The sequence below is a fragment of the Branchiostoma lanceolatum genome, chromosome 9 (assembly GCF_035083965.1).
Source record: "Branchiostoma lanceolatum isolate klBraLanc5 chromosome 9, klBraLanc5.hap2, whole genome shotgun sequence".
NCBI classification, from domain to species: domain Eukaryota; kingdom Metazoa; phylum Chordata; class Leptocardii; order Amphioxiformes; family Branchiostomatidae; genus Branchiostoma; species Branchiostoma lanceolatum.
In genome coordinates this window covers 14157600-14177247 of record NC_089730.1, presented here as the reverse complement: position 1 = coordinate 14177247, position 19648 = coordinate 14157600, and the positions used below count along the sequence as shown (strand labels likewise).

The window sequence follows — 19648 nt, the reverse complement described above, 5'->3', positions numbered from 1 at the left end:
CAGATATTGATTAGAATTGACATTTATAAGTACCTTGGATATTTTTACAATCCAATGCTCCCATATAAGCGATAGAATGATCTGCCTGAAGGATTGTGGGAAGAGTATTTTGATGATGGCGGAAGCGCGGGTAGAAGATGGAGCATGTGCGGCTGAGCCGAAGAGTTCTGCTCGGCAAACCTCCGATCCAAGCGGGTCGACACAGACAACGGGCGCCAAACCCACCTGTATCCTGGTGCTGGGCATGGCAGGGTCCGGGAAGACCACGTTCGTGCAGAGACTGAACGCACACATGCACGCACAGAAGACACCGCCTTATGTTATCAACCTGGACCCTGCTGTGTATGAAGTGAGAGATGTTGAACGTTTTGTTGACTGAAACTGAAAGATGTCTGTGTGAACTTGTACTTTAAATGTCACCTTTAATGAAATGTAGATATAAAGGCGTCATCTTTATATTCAAGCCTAGAAATGCAAAAAAAAAGTCTTCAAAACAAAAAGAGGAAAGTTCCCACCATAATTTTTGTATCAAAAGTTTCATCAAAAGGAAACAAAGACGTCTCTTTTAAAAGTTGACTGACTGCAAACACTTTGTGTAGAAAAATTAATTTTTGACAGTTCTGTATACCAATAACCTTGCATTGATATAATTTCTGCTGAGTGACATCTCCCCAACATATCAAATATTTGATGTTAAATAATTTTAAAATTGCATTCTGCTATTGTCCCCAGATTCCATATCCAGCCAACATTGACATCAGAGACACGGTGAAGTATAAGGAAGTGATGAAGCAGTATGGACTAGGTCCTAACGGTGGCATCATCACATCACTCAACCTGTTCGCTACGCGCTTCGACCAAGTCATGAAATATGTGGAGAAGAGAGCCAACGAGTTCAAACATGTCATCCTGGACACTCCGGGACAAATAGAGGCAAGTTACTGTCACTAGATTATTTTGATAGCCTTAAATTCCTTTCTGATTTCATGGTGCTCCAAAAAAAGTTTGATGATGCATGTTGTATCTATATAATCAGTGTTGAACATATACTTTTATTAAATTTTCATTTTGACAGTTGAAAAAGTCAAGCCCAAGCATTTTCTCCATATTTGGACTTTTTAAAGCTTTTCTTTTACTTGACACTAGTCGTTCGAACGTAAGAATGTATTGCCAATAGTCTTACATGTCCATTGAAAGCTCATGTTTTCTTTTGTATAGATTATGACATGTCTTTATTTCAGTCATACTTAAGATTGTTGTAGGAATATATGAGTTATGACATACATGTAACATTTAAAGTGCCTTAACAGGTTTGAACTTAATTGTTTTATTATCTCCCTTCAGGTGTTCACCTGGTCTGCGTCTGGTTCCATCATCACGGAGTCTCTCGCCTCTGGCTTTCCCACGGTAGTCGTGTACGTGATGGACATCGCTCGCAGCGTCAACCCCGTCACGTTCATGTCCAACATGCTGTACGCCTGCAGCATCCTGTACAAGACCAAACTCCCCTTCATTGTCGTCATGAACAAGATTGACATTGTCAATCACTCCTTTGCCGTGGAGTGGCTGACGGACTTTGAGGCGTTCCAGGACGCCCTGGCGCAGGAGGAGTCGTACGCGAGCAACTTGACGCGATCATTGAGTCTCGTGTTGGACGAGTTTTATGCTAACTTGAGAACAGTGGGAGTGTCTGCGGTGACAGGACAGGGGATGACAGAGTTCCTGCAGGCCGTGGACAGTGCAGCTGAAGAGTATGAGACTCAGTACAAGCCTGAGTATGAGAGGTACTGAAGAATACTTTTCCTTGTCCAATGTACCAAAATGCAACTATTATTTTGCATGGAATATAAATCTTCAATTTCTCTTCAGTCTTACATGTACTCATTTCTGATGATCAAACTGACTCAACACTTTATCTGACACCATACATTTGTATACATATACATCTACCGGTAATCAACTTTCCGACCAATCCTTTGGCCTTATTCAATAAAAATGACGCCTTCACTCCTGACATGTAACCTTTAAAAAAAAGTGATGTCAGTTGTGTGTCAAAGGATTCAGGCCAGGGGGAGGTACAGACTTCCTGTAATCCATTATTGAAGTTTCCTTCCTGTAAGGTGATGTATCAGAATTGATTTAAGAAGATTTTGATGTACATGTAATATGATTTTGTATTGGAAAAAGACGTGAAAGTTTCCTGTTGTTGCCCCAGGTTGAAGCAGGAGAAGGAGTCAGCTGAGCAGCAGGAGAAACTGAAACAGCTGGACAGACTCAAGAGGGACATGGGGGAGGGCGAGGCTGTTCCCATGGAAACAGCCAAGCCTGTTAGACCTGATGCCACGCCCAGCCACTCCAAGGCCCCCGAGGTTATGCTGACAAAAAGTGAGATTAGATAGCCTTAATTGTATATGATTAAGTTTTCATAGATACATGTACCTGTCCAGGTTTTAATATTATCTACACATAGATTTATGTACATATGGTAAAACTGCCTAAGAAGACCACTCAGGGGAACAACAATCTCTGGTCTCTGTAGACAGGTGGTCAACATAGACAATTCTTTTGATGCTTTCATCAATGGGAAAAATTATCTAAGAGACCACCAAAAAGTGGTCAGTAAATACTGGTCACACTGCCTCGGTGGTCCTTATGTACGGGTGGTCACTTATACAGATTTGACTGTAATTGCATAGAACTATAAGTAACAGAACACTGCGCTCATATTGCTATGATTGACAGCTGCCCATCTCTATTAATAGATCCTGACGAGGATGATGATCTGGACAGTGATGACCTGGATGAGGAGATGACAGAGAGGAGGGAGGAGGTGGCCTTCAAGGCCTTCCTGGAGAGTCAAAAGGCTCACCCACAGAAGAAACAGGACAAGTCGTGAACATTAAAACTTACAGTTGTTTTGTACCTGTTTGTTCTTCAATGTTTCTTGTCTGGTTCATCAGTTCAGTTCGGTTTGTTTGCATGTTTGTTTTACAAGCAAGTATATCAAACTGTGTTTTGCTCTGAAGGTCATTGAATTGCATTTCAGGTGATCATGGACTTGGCGAGTACGACTGTACGAGGCAGTTAAAACATTAACATTGTTTCACTGTTGTCATGACAGTAAAAACATTGACAGTATAAATGACAACAACAGTGCTCTATCTATCCCTAACAAAAGAAACAGCTGCCTTCCCTGAATAAACATAAATTGATGTCATACAAAAGGTAAGCAGACTGAGACCAGATCAGCTAGTTTTTTTTGTATGATGATTATGACACATTCAGGTTTCTTGTTTATAAAAAATAGTAACACCACAGCTTACAAGCATTGATATTGATTGCATTAGCATGTCATGTACAAAAGTAAGGTGGAAATTAATCTTCAACCATAGAATATAAAATCCAGGAAGAAAGTAAACATCTTTTTGCTACCCAAGACAGATAAAAGTTAACAGGCTAGGTTTTCTGTTTGAACTATTAGCACATGCAATACAGGAGAGTCCCTGTGTATTGACATGACTGTGTGCTGTTCAGTAATGCTGTGCCGTTCAGTGTGCTGACTGTGGATAACAGAGGGTCCTGGTAAAGTAGACCTGCATGGGAGGGAAGGGACATCAATGTAAGAGGATATCCTAGTAACATATAGCAGCTGTAAATAAGTAAAGCTGCTAATAAGGACTAACAGATTGAAAAGAGTCCAATATATATCAAATATCAAATCATGAATGTTATAACAAACAACAATGCCATGATATCTAAGAAAGCATGCAGTTTTAATTATATTCAGAAACAAGCTTTTATTATTTGATATAAGACATGTATTAGACATAGCATTGATTAAGATCTGTAGTGTCTGCCCAAATTCTATAAGGTAAGACTGGTAAGTACTAGAATGAGGAACGGTAAAAACTCACCGGCCATGCAGGCGTTCAGGAGGCCGACCATGGCCCCAGTGAGCATGGAGCGCAGGGCGACGTCGGCCAGGTCACCCCGCCTCCCGGGGGCCATGATCCCCATCCCACCCAGCTGGATCCCGATACTGCCGAAGTTCGCGAAACCGCAGAGGGCGAAGGTGGCGATGGCGACCGAACGGGGATGCTACAGGACGACCATGGAGGTTTGTGGTTAACACTACATGTCTACAGTACAAAAGGTACTCAAGCAGCTGGATTAGCTTTGTAAACGGTCAGACGTTTCAGATAGCAGATTTTTCATGCCCGGTGGTCAACTACGCAATTCTGTATATGTCTCCCACCACCAACATGTGCAGCCGTATCAACAAACAGATGATCACCAAGTATGTCATACCTGGAGTGTCTTCCCCGGTACTTGGCCTTTGATGATGTTACTCATGTCCACGTATGCCACAAACTCGTTCAGGAAGGTCTTAGTCCCGAACAGCTCGGCGACAACACGGCAGTCTTCCCACGGCACACCAGCTAGGAACGCGAGAGGCATGAACACGTACGAACAAATAGTCTGTGGCAGGGACAGAAAATAAGAACTGTTAATCTTTAAATCAGCGGTGATACACACAGTATTTTCAGTTTGTTCTCAACAGAGAGCTGGAAAAGTCAAAATTTTCACACACAACTAACGTTAGGTGTGATTTGGACTCCAGATATTCTGAATTATTACCTTCTCCAAGAAGGTAATGTTTTTTAGTCCATTTGTGTGTATGTGTATCATGGACATACGTTTGTTTGTTAGTCAAGAAGCTGTGGAGTGTGGATGGATCCTTCTGATATTTTGGTAAATGGGTATGAGTTGGGAAAACCAAGGAGGTTTCAGACCGTCCTGAACCTCCTTAGGAAAACGAAGTTCGATAATGGGCCTCCAAGCGGCTTTTTACGGTACCACAGCGGAACTTCTGGTTTTGATATCTTGTGTTCAGAACCTGCTATGACCGTACCTGGAAGGTGAGGTCCTGTATGTTGACCATCCCGCCCAGCCAGGTCAGGACGGTGTTGATGAAGGCCAGGAAGGAGAGGAAGGCGATCAGGTTCCCCACGATGTGGGCCACGATGCTCACCCCCATACTGGCCCCTGCTGACACCGCCTCCAGGAGGTTTCTGTCTTTCCTGAAAATGAAAAATCAGCCACGAATGTTTACCCTGGATACAAAAAAAGCAAGGCACAATCTAATGTGATTTGAGAGTACACGCTGCTTCTGGAGCACTGAAGATGGTGTCTTAAACGCCTGAAAACAAGTTCTGACTAATTTTAATACCCAGTTGCACTGTAGTGAATCATTCATAAAATGGAGTTGCAAAATGCCTGTCCTGACTGATTATCACAGCTATATTTCTTCTGTATAGCTGACTCACGAGATCTTAATGTTGAGTCTGTCATCCTTCTTGTTGCCATGACGACGTTCGTCTGTCTCCGGGTAGACCAACTTGGAGAGGGCCAGGGACGTGGGAGCCGCCATCACGTTAGCTGTCAGGAGAAAGGACGCGCTGCAACGGGACATTGTAGAAAGGACACTGCCCCATTAATATTCTTTTTAGTTGCCGTCTTTTGGTTATGCTTTATAAGATGTGAACGGCAACCGTGGGGGGACGGTGCCGACTTCTGTACGGTGGCGTGATCTAGGTAATGAATACGTCAGTTATCCAAAGAAAATCGGATGGTTGCATTCTCTTGTGTTGTGAATTATAAAAAGCTGTTTCCATAATGTGATTTGACCATTCTCCGTATACGTAAATGGAGCAACCTATCGTAATGCTTGAAACACGAACGAACACTCTTCACCTGATTCCCAAAGTAGTGAATGCTGCCAGGACGGACCCCGCAATACTGGCGAACCCGGCAGTCATAACGGTGAACAGCTCCGAGTTTGTCATGGTAGGTAGGAACGGCCGAACCAGCATGGCGCAGTCAGTCTAACGGTACAGGATGGAACGGCAGAGGATCATATAGACATATATGTAGAGAAACCACTTTGCCAAGTTCTGCATTATTCACTTTGCTATTTCGTCCAATCAATATACGGGTGATATGTGATAGAATTACAGTAGTTTGGTCTTGTTGGCTTGCTGTGAAGCTGTTTCAAATCTGAGAAAAGTACTATGCCAAAGCAAATTCAAATCAAGAACCGTTAACGGTCTACGGCAAACCGACCAGTCCGAGGAAGATGCTGCCTGCCGCTGAGATGGCCTCCGGTCCCGAGATGCCTAGCGTGAGCTGCATGAGCCAGGCGAGCTTGTGGATGACGAACTGCATCCAGCCCAGGTGGTACAGCACTGACGTCACTGTGGCGAAGAACACCACTGTGGGCATCACCTGGGAGGAAGAGAGGCGTCTCATGTTACCCTTGTTCCTCAGGGTCCATTCCTCAGAACTAGCGGTATGTGGTTGTTATTGTATGCTTCAATGATGGCCAGTATGGCAGTAATCAACAGGTGTCTCCTATCGCCACCCATCCTTCTACCACAATATATATGTCTTGTTACCCACTTTTCTCTTGATTTCTTTGAAATTCTTTCTTTTCTTCACTTCTTCCCCTCACCCAGCTTGACAAAGCTCTTCATGACATTGCCAACCTTAAAGGTCGAGACAATCGCTGCCATGGCTAGCTGCTGATAGGTGATTCTGGACAAGATGATGATGAAAGGCAAGTGCCATTCGTATTCATCACTTCAAGATTGCTGCACTGGATTGTTTTCCAGCAATAAGTAATCATTCACTCACCTGGAAGACAAAATTGTGGACCAAGAACGCCTTTGTCAGTGTGAGGTCGGTCAGGTTCCCGGACGGACTGGTCACCACTGGAAGGTCACCGAACACGAACGCCGATCCTTCGTCGGCGAACTCGATGAATCCCTCGAACTTCTGACCCAGGAAGTTGAAGGCCTCGAACCCGATGGAAGTTCTCAGGACGAAGAGACCGAGACAGAACTGCAGCGCGAGACCCCATATCACTGGTCGCCATTTCACCTGGGGTTGCAAAAATAAAATTCCACCTTTAAACTACTGAACATTGCATCCGTCAAATTGACTTGACGGTGTAGGACATAGGATCTTAGACCACATAGTGTGTAGGACATCTGTGTCTGATTAGTGATCAATAAAGGCAGGAGCCCACGTGCTCCTACATTCATTCTTGACCAGAAGACGAGAGTGTGCGCATCTATCATTTCCTACAACGGTGTCTCATACATTCATAAAGCCGGCCGGTGCATACGAGTCTAGATGACACACGTTCATGAAGTTCTCACTTATATATCTTTCCAGTTTTTACTACATTCATGAAACTATTCATTTCCTTCACCATAGGGCCCTTCCTTACACGCACACATACACACTAGGATTTTTTGGCGACGCCCAGCCGCAGAGCCGATAGTACATTATTAATTTCTTTCCCATTTTGCACAACCCTCACCTGACCAGGGTGCTTGGAACACACGAAGCAGATGAGCAGGATGGTGGCGTAGCCCCCGATGGAGATGAGCTGCTCCGGTTGTTTGGCCGTCTCTAAACCCAGAAATAGGCCGATACAGAGCAGAGCGCCCAAGAGCACCAACCTACAGACGAACAAACAAAAAAGACATTGGAGTCCTGATTTTGCACATTCCGCGTCCAAAAGAGACATGACATCGAATGCTGAACTGACATGACATGAACTGTGGCTTAGCAATATATGACAATTTCAAATTTTCTCAGAAAAATTAGGGTGCGCAGGCTGTTCCCAAAAGTATCAATTATCTAAGTGGAAATTTCATAATATTTCATTATATTTTAGAATCGAATCAAATGGACCATGAAGTGTAAACCTATTCTTACTGCGAGGATCCAAAAGGCAAAGACTTACCATTTTACGTATCGCCACGACGGTTTTACTTCCATCAAACAAGGCTTCAGATAGGTCTGTCTGATCTTCGGCCCCCACCTGTCCCGCGCATGCGCGTACACAACGTACACCAGCACCAGCAAGGTCATTATCAGCAGCGCAAAGGAACGGCAGAAGTTCAACACAAGGGCGGAGACCAGAAAAGCGAAGTACAGAAGAATCAACAACGCCATGAAAAGTCTTTTGATCGTTCTCTTGTGGGTAGATAAGAAGGTTTTGCAAGGTGCGATCCAACCTGAGAAAGTTTGCATAATTACGTTGCTATTCGGTGGGTTCGAAGTTGCACTGTTGACTTCCTCATCTGTTTCTTCAAGGTCAGCGTCGTCTACAGGTGTCAGGTTCGACAGTTCTGTGACGTCAACTCCCACTTGGGTGTCGTCCGGCTGTGGCTTCATCGGCATGATTGTGTTTTGGTGACGTCAGTTCTGATGGACGAAAGGTGCTTTGAAGACACGCTATGATATATGATAGGTCTGCAATGAAATATCAACAGCCCTTGTTCCATATTTGTGGTGACAATGCATTAAGGGCATTTTCTAGACGACGAAACTATTGATAAACATGCTCATCACAAAAGTAAAGAAGAGGAGAAAAAGAGAGAAAAGGAAGAGCATGTAAAGTAAGGGGATAACAAAAAGTATAAGAAACGTCTTTTGCAATATTCAACCCAAACCCAAGAAGTCAAAGCGAACTGAGCTCAGGTCCATCTGTCAGTTGTGACGGACCTTGGTTTCACTTCTTTCGTCATAACTCCATGTCCAATTTTATTGGTCGACGGCGCGAACCGGTCGACCACGAAACTTGGACCCGAATATTTAATCAGTACACAATGTATAAACAAGCTCGTCTTTGGCGTAGTCTCCAGTGCTATCTCCTTCATCGCATTGTTTTGAAGCCGATTTGGCAGGCCCTTGCTCAAAGTAAGAAAGTAGCATATCAAAGAACGCAACCTGTTACTGGGAACCCCCTCATACCATAAACTAATGGTAGAGCCCGACAGGTTTCAGACCATTTAGGGTCAAGGCAACGACCTATGTACACACTGTGGGGGTGTTGCTCTATATGCTGTCCACATGCTTCCTAGCGTACTTAAAATCGACATGATTTCCTGTCTATAGCATTTGTATATCGGACTTTGTCATTGTGATTTTATATCGCTAAGCAAGCTTTGTTAATCGTCAATCAACCCCTCCCTCGTACCGTGGACTAACAAGCACTAACAGCGCGCAGCGTTAACCAAGTTTGTTGACAGCAAAAGCTTTTATGTCGTTCTTACGACGGCAGTGTTGCGACTTAACATCCGTGTAAAAGTCATACCTTGTCTATTCTCTTGACTTAATGGTCAACATCAAGTGAACGTACCTGCTCAAACCACTGCCTGGAGTGTGCTTGTACATGTAGTTCGACAGAGAACTTTGCCGACAATCGCTGACTCTTCCACAATGGCTGCCGAGGCACTGCCCTCCCCAAATAAGCGTGTCGTGACCTTTCAACTGTGTTACGAGTCTTACGACTGTAGAAGGGGAGACCCCAGACCGCCGTGGGCTATCACATCCAATCAGGCAAACCCGCAGAAACGTTTGTCAACATGCGGGCCGCGAGCAGACCGGTAGACTATATCATGTTGTCACAGACCAAAAGGTGTATTCCAACTGTCCTAATCAATACCCGGTCGGGTCAAAAATTCCTTTAAAATGATGGCACGTACAGTATTCTCTGCTCAGCACTTCCAGGAAAGGGTATGGCAGTTAGACAACACTACCATTGGATTGGCCTTCTTTTTGCACAAATGTGTGGCTCAAGGCCTATTGATACGATGAGAGCACCGCCCTATGCATATATGCAGAACAAGATTTGGGAATTTAGGATTTTATCTCGTCTTAGGCTGTAAATGTAGGGGAAAAGTCTAACATTGCAAATAACTTTAGAACAAGCACATACATACTGTAAAGTAGGGATGGATGATATTTGAGTATTTTAATGCTTCCAACTTCCAAGAACTATCCCGAATTATATTTACATTTAAATTGTGAACATCTGCACTTTATCTTACTGCACTAGGTCTATGAATATTATTCGTAAATACAACTAGAATTGTCCACGAGCGTTCAATTAATCATACGTCTAGTCAACTTGCAATAATCGTTCGCTCTAATTTGATCGCCTACTCTCTGTATTGTGTATAAGCTTATTAACTGTGACTTACGGTTGTCTGTTATCATTAAAATCAAATAATTGCCATGTGGCCAGCTAAGAAAAATCGAATGTCCAATGTACTACTACTCAACTACCCTCGTCTGCTCGACTACTTGGATCTATAGTTAGTGCTGCGTGCCTAAACGTCAAATCAGGTACCGGTACAGAGGATTAGGTACAGGTCCAGTCCTGTACCTGAACAATTTTACAAATTAACATGTGTTCTTCTGAACTTCTTCAATTATGACAGAAACATCAATAAGCTGTTTACAACTTGTCAGTATCTTTATTCAAAGAATATGACTAGGTTCCTATCCCCAAACTCCCTTCGCCGTTTACGCTGCATTTAAGTATGCTTAAATACCAGATTTCGTGCCGTGTTGCTGTCCAAACTCCCGGCCCTCCTGAACGATATGTCGCATATTAGTAACGCTGTTCCAATGTGTCACTTTGGTTAATCTCCAAGCAGATCTAATGGTTGCAAAGACCGTATCCAATTGGCAGGAGAAGTTTTTATTGTTGGAATAAAAACTTCTTCTGTCAGTCGGATACGGTCTTCGCAACCATTAGATCTGCTTGGAGATTAACTTTGGTCACGTTTGGTGTTGCATGAGGCTATTAATCTCCAAGCAGATCTAATGGTTGCGACGACCGTATCCGACTGGCAGAAGAACTTTTTATTCCAACAATAAAAACTTCTTCTGCCAGTTTTACGATCTTCGCAACCATAAGATCTGCTTGGAGATTAGCTATGAGGTTAGGAGATCAGTCTCAAAATGAGCATAGACTTGGTGTTGATTTATATCGATACAGTACCGGTACTTTATGATCCGGTATTTTGGACCTGTACCTAATCGATTTTCACGGTATAGTACCGGTACACAGCACTAATCTGTAGCCATCCAAGGTGTTTAATTAACTCGGCACTCAGCCCTGGGTGCTGTCACCCCATAGAGAGTCTTTTGCATCCTTAGTGACTGTTCCAAGTAGCTAATTGCCTTCGACTCATCGCCGAGTTCACTCCAAGATGATGCCAGGTTGCGAAGTGACTGAGCAATGTCCGGATGTGCCGTGTTGTCTCCGTAAATAATTTTCTTCATCGATAGTGACTGTTCAAAGTAGCTGATTGCTTTCTTCTGATCGCCGAGCATAGCCCAAGATGTACCCAGGTTGTTAAGTGACGCGGCAAGGTGCGGATGTGCTGTGTTGTCTCCGTAAATAATTTTCTCTATCGTTAATGACTGTTCCAAGTAGCTAATTGCCTTCTTCCGATCACCGAGCGCACCCCAATATGATCCCAGGTTGCGAAGCGACTGAGCAATGGATGGATGTGCCGTCTTGTTTCCATATAGAGTTTTCGCCATTATGTGTGACTGTTCAAAGTAGCTAATTGCTTTCTTCTGATCGCCAAGTTCACCCCATGACGATCCCAGATTATTAAGTAACTGAGCAATGTCTGGATGAGCCGTGTTGTGTCCATGGATAGTCTTCAACATTGTTAGTGACTGTTCAAAGTAACTAACTGCTTTCTTCCTATCGCCGAGTTTACCACAAGATATCCCCAGGTTGCCAAGTGTCCCGGCAATGTGCGGATGTGCCATGTTGTCTCCATGGATAGTTGTCATCATCGTTAGTGACTGTTCGTAGCAGCTGATTGCTTTCTTCTCATCGCCTAGGTAACTCCAAGATAACCCCAGGTTGTTAAGTGAATCAGCAATGTGCGGATGCGCCGTGTTGTCTCCGTAGATAGTTTTCCTCATCGTTAGTGACTTTTCTAAGTAGCTAATTGCTTTCTTTTGGTCGCCAAGTCTACTCCAAGATATTCCCAGGTGGTTAAGTGATTGAGCAATATTGTGGTGTGGCGTTTTCTCCCCATAGATAGTTTTCCCCATCGTTAGTGACTGTTCCAAGTAGCTGATTGCTTTCTTCTGATCGCCGAGTTTACTCAAAGAGAATCCTAAGTTGTGAAGTGACTGCGTAATGTCCGGGTGGGCCGTGTTGTCTCCATAAACAGTTTTCCTCATTGTTAGCGACTGCTCACAGTAGCTGATTGCTTTCTTCGCATCGCCGAGGTTAAACCATGACCCCCCCAAGTGGTGAAGTAACTGCGCAATGTGCGGATGTGCCGTGTTGTCTCCATAGATAGTTTTCATCATCGCTAGTGACTGTTCAAAGTAGGTAATTGCCTTCGTCTCATCGCCTAGTTTACCCCAACATGATCCCAGGTTGCCAAGTGCCCCTGCAATGAGCGGATGTGCCGTATTGTCTCCATAAATTGTTTTCGTCATCGCTAGTGACCGTTCGAAGTAATCAATTGCTTTCTTCCGATCGCCAAGGTCATTCCAAATTATTCCCAAGTTGTGAAGTGACTCCGCAATGCCCGGTTCTGCCGTGTTGTCTCCATAAATACCTCGACGTAGCATAAGAGACTGTTCGAAATTGAGTTTTGCCTTAGTAAAATCAATCTCAGACTCCCAGTACTTCCCCAATTCCCGAAAAATTTCCGAACGTTTGATGGCGTCGCTACCAGCATCGTCCAATGCTGCTTTCAAATGGCGTATGGACCTTTGTGATAAGAATAGATTCTTTGCTATTCGGCCCAAGCATTCATTAGAGACATCATAAATTGCCATTTTGATTAGCCCTGTCGACTGTAACCCCTCTTTGACCATGCCTGGGATACACTGTTTCAAAGGGATAGCCCTGCAGTAGTATCTGAAAAGTACCTTGGTATTCGGAATATAGAATACTGACCTCAGGACAGAGTCAGGCACCTCACGTGTTTCTGATTTATTTTCCATTTGGACAAGTGGGGACAAACTGTCTTTTTGTCCTCCGTTAGCCATGTATGTTCTCAGCCGGAGCTCTGCCGAGATACTGGTAAGCACCGTTAGGTGAGTAGCATTCTCCTCTCCGATCTTTTCCATTTCCTTCAATCTATCTATCACATGCCACGCGGAAGAATGTGTAACTTTACAGCACAATGCTAGTATCTCGATTGCTATGCCTGGAAAACGATAGATGTCTTTCTTGACATTCAGTAGTTCTCCAGTGAGTTCAAGGTTGGCAAAATTTTCCTTGTTGTCATACAGGAGTTGTAATGCAGACAGGTGGGACTGGAAATGTGAAGATAGATCACTTGTGATGATTTCTGAAAGTTCTCCCCCATACTCGTTCACCAATTCTTTCTCCCCTGCTAAGAAGACAAACCGTCTGAGGATGTCTGACAGGTGGTACCCTTCTAACACAGAAATGTCTAGCTGCTGAAACTTTGCCATTTCGTTAGGGGTCTGGATAAGGCTAAGCCGAGGTTTGCTCTTAGTCTTGTCTCTACCAAATGGAGTCTTACTTGCCCACGGCATGAAGCCGTCGAAGGCAAATCCACGTGGCGTGACCGAGTCAAAGAACCAGTCTTTCTCTGGATCTTCTGATTGAAAATCGTTGAGTGAGGAGATGGCCATGGCTGGGAGGATGGTCTCTCCGAGGTTGATGACTTTCAAGTGTAGGTAGTGCGTGAGGTTGATGAAGTACCGCCGCGTGTCATCATTGTCCTTCCCGTCCTCAATCAGAATGGCGAACTCCAGATCAGAGTAGGGCGTGACCAGTTCTGTTGCCTGTGAGCCCAGCCCGATGAAAGCGTACTTACACGGAGGAGGACCGAGTTCGACAATACATTCATCAACAAGATCCTGGATAAAACTTTGTCTATTTTTAGCGATTGTCTTGAATAAAGCCTTGACAGCTTCAGCTCGCTCAGCGTCGACTGTTATCATGACTGGATCATCCTCGTCGTATTTGTACGGATCATGTTGCTGATCAATGGCTTCTAGCTGTGATTTTGCACGAGCACGGATATCCTTTAATCGCTTCTGATGACGTATGGTCCTATCAGACGGAATGGACTTGCTGTCCACATTTGCTGTGCATCGTAGAAACCATTGCTCTATTTCCTGAAGTCTGTTCGTCATACTCTGTTTATCTTTGTCTGTTCTGGCCATGGCTGCGTTATACAGAGCTGCTGCCTGTGTGAAGTTTCTACCTCCTTTTGTTCTTTTACCTCGTCGGACGTAGACGTCACCCAGTCTGCACAGACATTCAGCCTCTTTACGTCGGTCGGGTTTGTTGGGATCTGTATGCAAAAACATAATAATCGTTAGCTATCAGGCAAATTGAATTATCAATGCGTTTTAACTATTTTCAGACATCTTTAAACAACGGTTTATGAGAAAAACACTGAATTTAATTATCGATCATAGTTATTATGTTTCTATCCCATATATGTCATATAACATGATAGCAGTATAATAAAACTACCAGGCTGTGTTAAGCCTTATTGTATCCACAGGTCTTCCCTATTGAGTTTCTCTTTCTTTGGAGGTTATATGAAGTAAACTTTCATCGTGAGGTAACGTACCATGAATGAGTTTCAGAGCGGTCGCGAACTTCCGTTCCGCTAAGTCCAGGTTCCCATCATTCAGTGCGTGGTCCCCTGTAGTCAGGTACTTCTCGTATGACCTACAGTGTGAGGTGTTGAACGGTTAGTACAGCTAACTCAAGACTAAAATACCGTTCGTACATCTAGACGGCAGGACTAGCGGCCATATATAACCTTCGAATAACAGTGTGAGAAAAGCAATAAGTGTACAAACCTGTAGTCTGGAACGTGTTTGGTTATCAGGCTTGAGATGTACTCACTCGGTGACCTACGAGAGGAAAAGATGGGTTTAGTATCAAAACAAAGTTGAAAATTAATCTGCTTTATTTGATTCATCAATTAATGCAGAGTGAAAAGCTATATTTCTGGAGCCCGTGAGTTGTAAATGGGCTATGACATGATAGAGTTCACGGCATAACAAGTAAGAAAAGGGAACATGCAATGTCTCCAATTCATAACTTCTCTAAACATTAACGTTGAGGTGCACTGTCACCACCATAAAACAAAATAAACAATCCTGTGCTTACATGAACTTGTGACCCTTTGCGTCACCGATGACTTCCGTGTGTGATGACGTCACTGGGAAGTCCCGTGACAGGTGCCCCTTTTGCTGTCGTTGTCTCAGCTTAGGACCCTTAAATTACACGAATTAGAATATCTTTAGCACGAAAATTAATCTTAGTTGGTAAGTAGTATTATAGAAGTATACGTATGCTTCAACAAAAAAATGCAATCGAATGTGAATGTGGTTTACCCGGCCTCAGTCCTCCACAGACACAGTTATGAAGTATACTGCACATGGAATCGATTGTTGTAGGGGGTTATTAAAAGAATATGACAAGGCACCAAATCTAGTTGAAAGATAAAACCACACACGAGAAATGGTTATCACGTTTGGGGTAAATTACCGTTTAATCATCAAGTGTTGTCACCGATTACTGTAGCACTGTTTTCCCTAAAATTGCCACATTCTGTGAGGAAAAAAATATAACTTACCTTATTTCTAGTAGTTTTCATGTATTGTCTGATTCTTGCCGTGTAAAATAGGCGGTGAATGAGTGCCACTGTGCCCTGTACCCCCTCACACCGCGCCAGCGCAGTGTTGTACAGAGCAGTGGCCTTGGTCAAACATGGCGCGTCTCTAGTTTCTGTTCCTCTTTTCAGGAACAGGTCACCGAGACTCTTGATTGCTTCCGTCTCTAACAAATTGTCCTCGTTAATGATCCCTTCTATCATCAAATTGGTATATTCAATCAGCACAGAGTCTTTGTCATAACCAGAAGTTAACCTACGATCCAGGTGTAGAAACTTCTCCGCCACCTTGGCAGGCGAAGACATTTTCTCGGGGTTGGTCTGGGGTTCATAATCGTCAGGGATTGTTCCTCCCCTCCCCACTAGTTTTTGTGCGTACCGGTAGCGATTTGCGAGACTTTCGCCCACATATGCGTCCTTACACCGGAGCAGTGCAGCCCTGTACAACAACATAGCCCTGTCAACCTGTCCCTTCTCCAAGTTCACGTCTCCCAAACTTTTGAGTATCTCTACCTCCACCGACCTGTCCATGTTTGACATGGCGTCCAGCAGGGCACGGAGGTAGTCCGTCTCCGTCCGCACTAGTCCGAGTCTCCTGGCCTTGGCGTCGACCTCGCGAAGTTTCTCACAGACCCTCAACATTTTGAACACTGGGTGATTCTGGACGAGAGACCTTAGATCACTCACACTACGGTGAAGTAGCACTAGAGCTTGACTACAGCCATCCTTCTGCAATGTTTTGGACCCCCCTTTGTGTGTAGCCATGGTAACTGCAAAGTCACTTCCGCCGGGTACGCATTCAAAGTAGTAAACGACGCACATCACGAGAAACATATGGGGGAGGGGGCTCTTTTACCCGTAGTAGATATATATTTACCTTTAAAGTCATCAATATACATATATAACGTTAATCGTGCATGGCATGACCCTTCAGCGCATAAGAAACGATGGTATTTGGCCATGGATTTGTCCCGGAACTGTCCCAAAGCGAACATCACATTGTTCATAGTCAAACTTAGTGTACTATCATTTGGACAATCTCCATCTGGATTGGTCAGCCGGTATAGCCCCGTGACCCGCCAACTCAGGGACAGTGTTAATTTCTAGCCCTAAAATTCTATGTTCAAAACGTTTTCTTCCGTTTGTTTACAGACTTTGCCCAAATGAAAAATAGCCTTATCATATCTCATCGTAACCCGACTAGTCAGTTTACTTATGTAACCCAATTCACATTCCGTATACAACCGTGTCAAGGTCATTAAAGCTTGAATAAACGCTCGCTATCTGTAAACTTAGATATCCAATACGAGCAGTGTAAATAATACTCACTTAATAAGTACTGTGCTGAAGAACGACACTGTTTGACTATTGCAAATAAAGTTGAGAAAATGAAGTTTATTGGAGACGTCATGACTGCATATTTTACCAGTATCTTCCAAAGACTTTTTAACATACGTCTAGGTGCAATGAAGACTGGTAAGAAGAAAACAACCCCAGTGTAGCAGTGATCTAATCAACTTAAGAATAGGTTCTATCTTAAAAATTACAGAGCTGCCATTGAAGAAAGCTGTGTCATAGGTCATAGGCAAACCATGTAAGTTTTAAAAACGTGCCTTTGTACAAAACAATGGCACGACAAGGTGGCCAAACATAAGTTATTTTTCTAGCGGGTACGGGCAGGTTTAACTAGTATAAGTATTCAAACACGAAAATATGTTTTTTAAGACTGAATAATTTGATATTCTATCAGTCTCTTGTATTATGCTTATTATGATTTATGCCCGTAGTCACACGTCGAAGTGCTGTTCCACCTGGTCTGTCTGACGTCACCAGTTTTCGAGCTGTTGACCTGCCTACGTCACCAACTGACGCGGAAGTTTCCGTTGCTGAGCCTCTCTATGGAGAAGCCGTGTAGGTCCAACAGTCGCGCCATCCACTCCGTGATATCCTCCTTCACTACCACGTTGGTCTTGGGGATACCGGCGGCTTGGATCATTTGTGCCTTGAGAATTGAAACAAAGTATAAAACAATGAATAGATCAAGAGGTAATGCCTCGAATGTTATTCGTTAAAAATGGCTATCATATCATTAGGCGCCTATTTAGCTATATATATATAGGTTGGGTTGGTTGATTCACATGTGCCCTCAGGCACGTAGCTGTACATATACTAAGTGAACCATATAGCATCAGTGGTGAAGATGGTTTGTTCAAGCAGAATATAATCGGTGACACGGGAAATGTATATCCGGAGAATCTGGAATTCTCCTAGGACAGACTGGAATTCCAGTTTGTCTTAGGACAGATTGGAATTTAAGTCTCCCCTAGGACAATTTCAGATTCTCCTGAATTTCAATTTCCACTGTGACATATATACACATGGTTTTCTTTTGACTCCATCATGGCTCCAACAAAAGTTCCTGTCTATCTTTTCAGAGGAAAAGTTTCTATTCGAATTCGACCAGGGACGGCTACCTCGAATATATTTGATTGGAAATAACGTATGATATAGTGTCTTTAACCCTCCCACGGTCAACACAAATGGTTTTTCAAGCAATAATATGTAGCATAAGGGGACCTTTATTTTCTGCAGTGTTATCTGTTCCCCTATCCTGCGTAGCTCGTGAGAAGTTGGGAAGCTGTAGCTGGGCAGGGTTGACGTGTCAGGCGTTGTTAGGGACATCTGTGCTATCGAACTGGGTTGGGGGAACAATGAGTCACAGTTTATTATTATACACTCCTGTTCACAATGACTACCCATGCACAAGTCACCTACAAGTAGAGTATCGCCAGTTCTTTCAAGTCAACGTTTAGTCACTTTAGAACAGATCGAAACCGGGAAGTAAGACCGTTTTGAGGACAATGACTTCGAACTGAATTAATCTCGGTCTGAAGACGTTAAAAACGTGCTGACCTGGCTGGTGATTCTTGCTCTTGTATCACTTTCTCCGCCTTCTCCATGTTTTCTGTTGTTGTTGTTATTGTTGTCCTTTCTGTCTTCTTGATGTTTGAGCGATCGCCCCGGGAACCGTTGGGACGATCGCGTTTGCTCTGTGACGTGCCAGGCGGCATGTTCTATGGAACAGCGCCGCCGAGCGGCTGTTCTTTGAATGGCGGTCTTGTTCGATCGACCGTTACTAAGGAGACGTTCTGTTCCATATGCAACACTCCATACCGTAAACTCAAACATACATGTATAAGCTCGCTTTACACGTTACACACAAACAAATGCCGCCGGATACCTACGATACGACACGTGTCACTGTATACAACGGGCAGCTTTGTTGTGTGTGTATATACGTAGATTTACATCAGCTGACCCGTTTTACACTGGCCAGCCATCAACAAGGCTACCATCGCTGTGGCTATCAGTTATTCTCAATATTTGTTCGTGAAAATGATTAATAAAGACGTGCCACAAGCTTCTCCACAAGACAGGACTTTATTTTTGGAAATGTATGACTATGAGTATGAAAATATCACGAAGCTTCATATTGAATAGTGCATTTCACCTGGTAACAGTTAACAGTTACAACTTGTTCTGCTAAGTACAACTACGATAACCTTTCAGCCGTCTTAGGCCCAATTTACACTTGTTCAATAAAACTGTAGTACTACACATGGTAGTCTACTACTATAGAAGACTTCAGATTCATGTCCACTTTACACTCAACACAGGAAGCCTAGCAGGACACCCCACTGTTCCTGATTGTCACGAAACTGTAGTGACCTATTGTGACCTTTGAAAAATCGCGGGAGGGAATTTCAGCATGTTTCTTATTTGTGAAAAGGTAGGGGTTTTATCTGATGCAAAATACTAAGGAAAAGGGCCTGACAGCTCGGTTTTACTAGAGAATGACCGCAGATGACCCGAAATGGAACACGCGATCAGTTCGAATCACGTCAGATCGAACATGGTTGTTGGCTTCGAAGTGAAGTCTACTACCACTGTACTACAGTTTCGCTTTACACCCAGTTCGAAGTCTCGCAGAACCTCCGCCGAAGTGTAGTACTACTACCCCCGAGGTTGTAGTAGACTTCTGCAGTAGTTTTCTTTTTACACACAGAAAAAAGCTGTAGTCTACTACAGTAGTAGACTACCATGTGTAGTACTACAGTTAACTTAAAAGGACA

General features: G+C 43.6%; 4 protein-coding genes across 7 annotated transcripts; 1 reads left to right on the top strand and 3 right to left on the bottom strand.

The window, feature by feature from the left end:
* Window positions 1-84: 84 nt before the first annotated feature.
* On the top strand, window positions 85-2922 carry LOC136441606 (GPN-loop GTPase 1-like). The gene is made up of 5 exons (XM_066437988.1): window positions 85-349; window positions 733-933; window positions 1345-1784; window positions 2216-2385; window positions 2763-2922. The coding sequence occupies exons 1-5, from the start codon at window positions 113-115 to the stop codon at window positions 2894-2896; spliced, it is 1182 nt and encodes a 393-aa protein (XP_066294085.1). The 5' UTR covers window positions 85-112; the 3' UTR covers window positions 2897-2922.
* On the bottom strand, window positions 2896-9463 carry LOC136441604 (sodium/nucleoside cotransporter 1-like). Of its 4 annotated transcripts, none has more exons than XM_066437986.1 (11): window positions 9215-9463; window positions 7814-8307; window positions 7385-7526; window positions 6694-6939; window positions 6124-6285; window positions 5755-5885; window positions 5328-5459; window positions 4913-5081; window positions 4309-4479; window positions 3915-4098; window positions 2896-3593 (listed from the first exon to the last, which is right to left on the bottom strand). In XM_066437986.1, the coding sequence occupies exons 2-11, from the start codon at window positions 8251-8253 to the stop codon at window positions 3478-3480; spliced, it is 1893 nt and encodes a 630-aa protein (XP_066294083.1). In that variant the 5' UTR covers window positions 8254-8307; window positions 9215-9463; the 3' UTR covers window positions 2896-3477. The 4 variants fall into 4 exon arrangements, with proteins under 4 accessions (XP_066294083.1, XP_066294082.1, XP_066294081.1 ...); XM_066437985.1 differs by having other exon boundaries at window positions 7814-8277; XM_066437984.1 differs by having other exon boundaries at window positions 7814-8325; window positions 9215-9462.
* A 341-nt stretch (window positions 9464-9804) lies between these two features.
* On the bottom strand, window positions 9805-16157 carry LOC136442617 (uncharacterized). The gene is made up of 5 exons (XM_066439561.1): window positions 15561-16157; window positions 15011-15117; window positions 14698-14751; window positions 14463-14563; window positions 9805-14177 (listed from the first exon to the last, which is right to left on the bottom strand). Exons 1-5 carry the CDS (start codon window positions 16155-16157, stop codon window positions 10960-10962), a joined length of 4077 nt encoding a protein of 1358 aa, XP_066295658.1. The 3' UTR covers window positions 9805-10959.
* A 733-nt stretch (window positions 16158-16890) lies between these two features.
* LOC136441943 (uncharacterized) lies at window positions 16891-18604 on the bottom strand. The gene is made up of 3 exons (XM_066438507.1): window positions 18429-18604; window positions 18093-18210; window positions 16891-17517 (listed from the first exon to the last, which is right to left on the bottom strand). Exons 1-3 carry the CDS (start codon window positions 18584-18586, stop codon window positions 17374-17376), a joined length of 420 nt encoding a protein of 139 aa, XP_066294604.1. The 5' UTR covers window positions 18587-18604; the 3' UTR covers window positions 16891-17373.
* Window positions 18605-19648: the final 1044 nt, after the last annotated feature.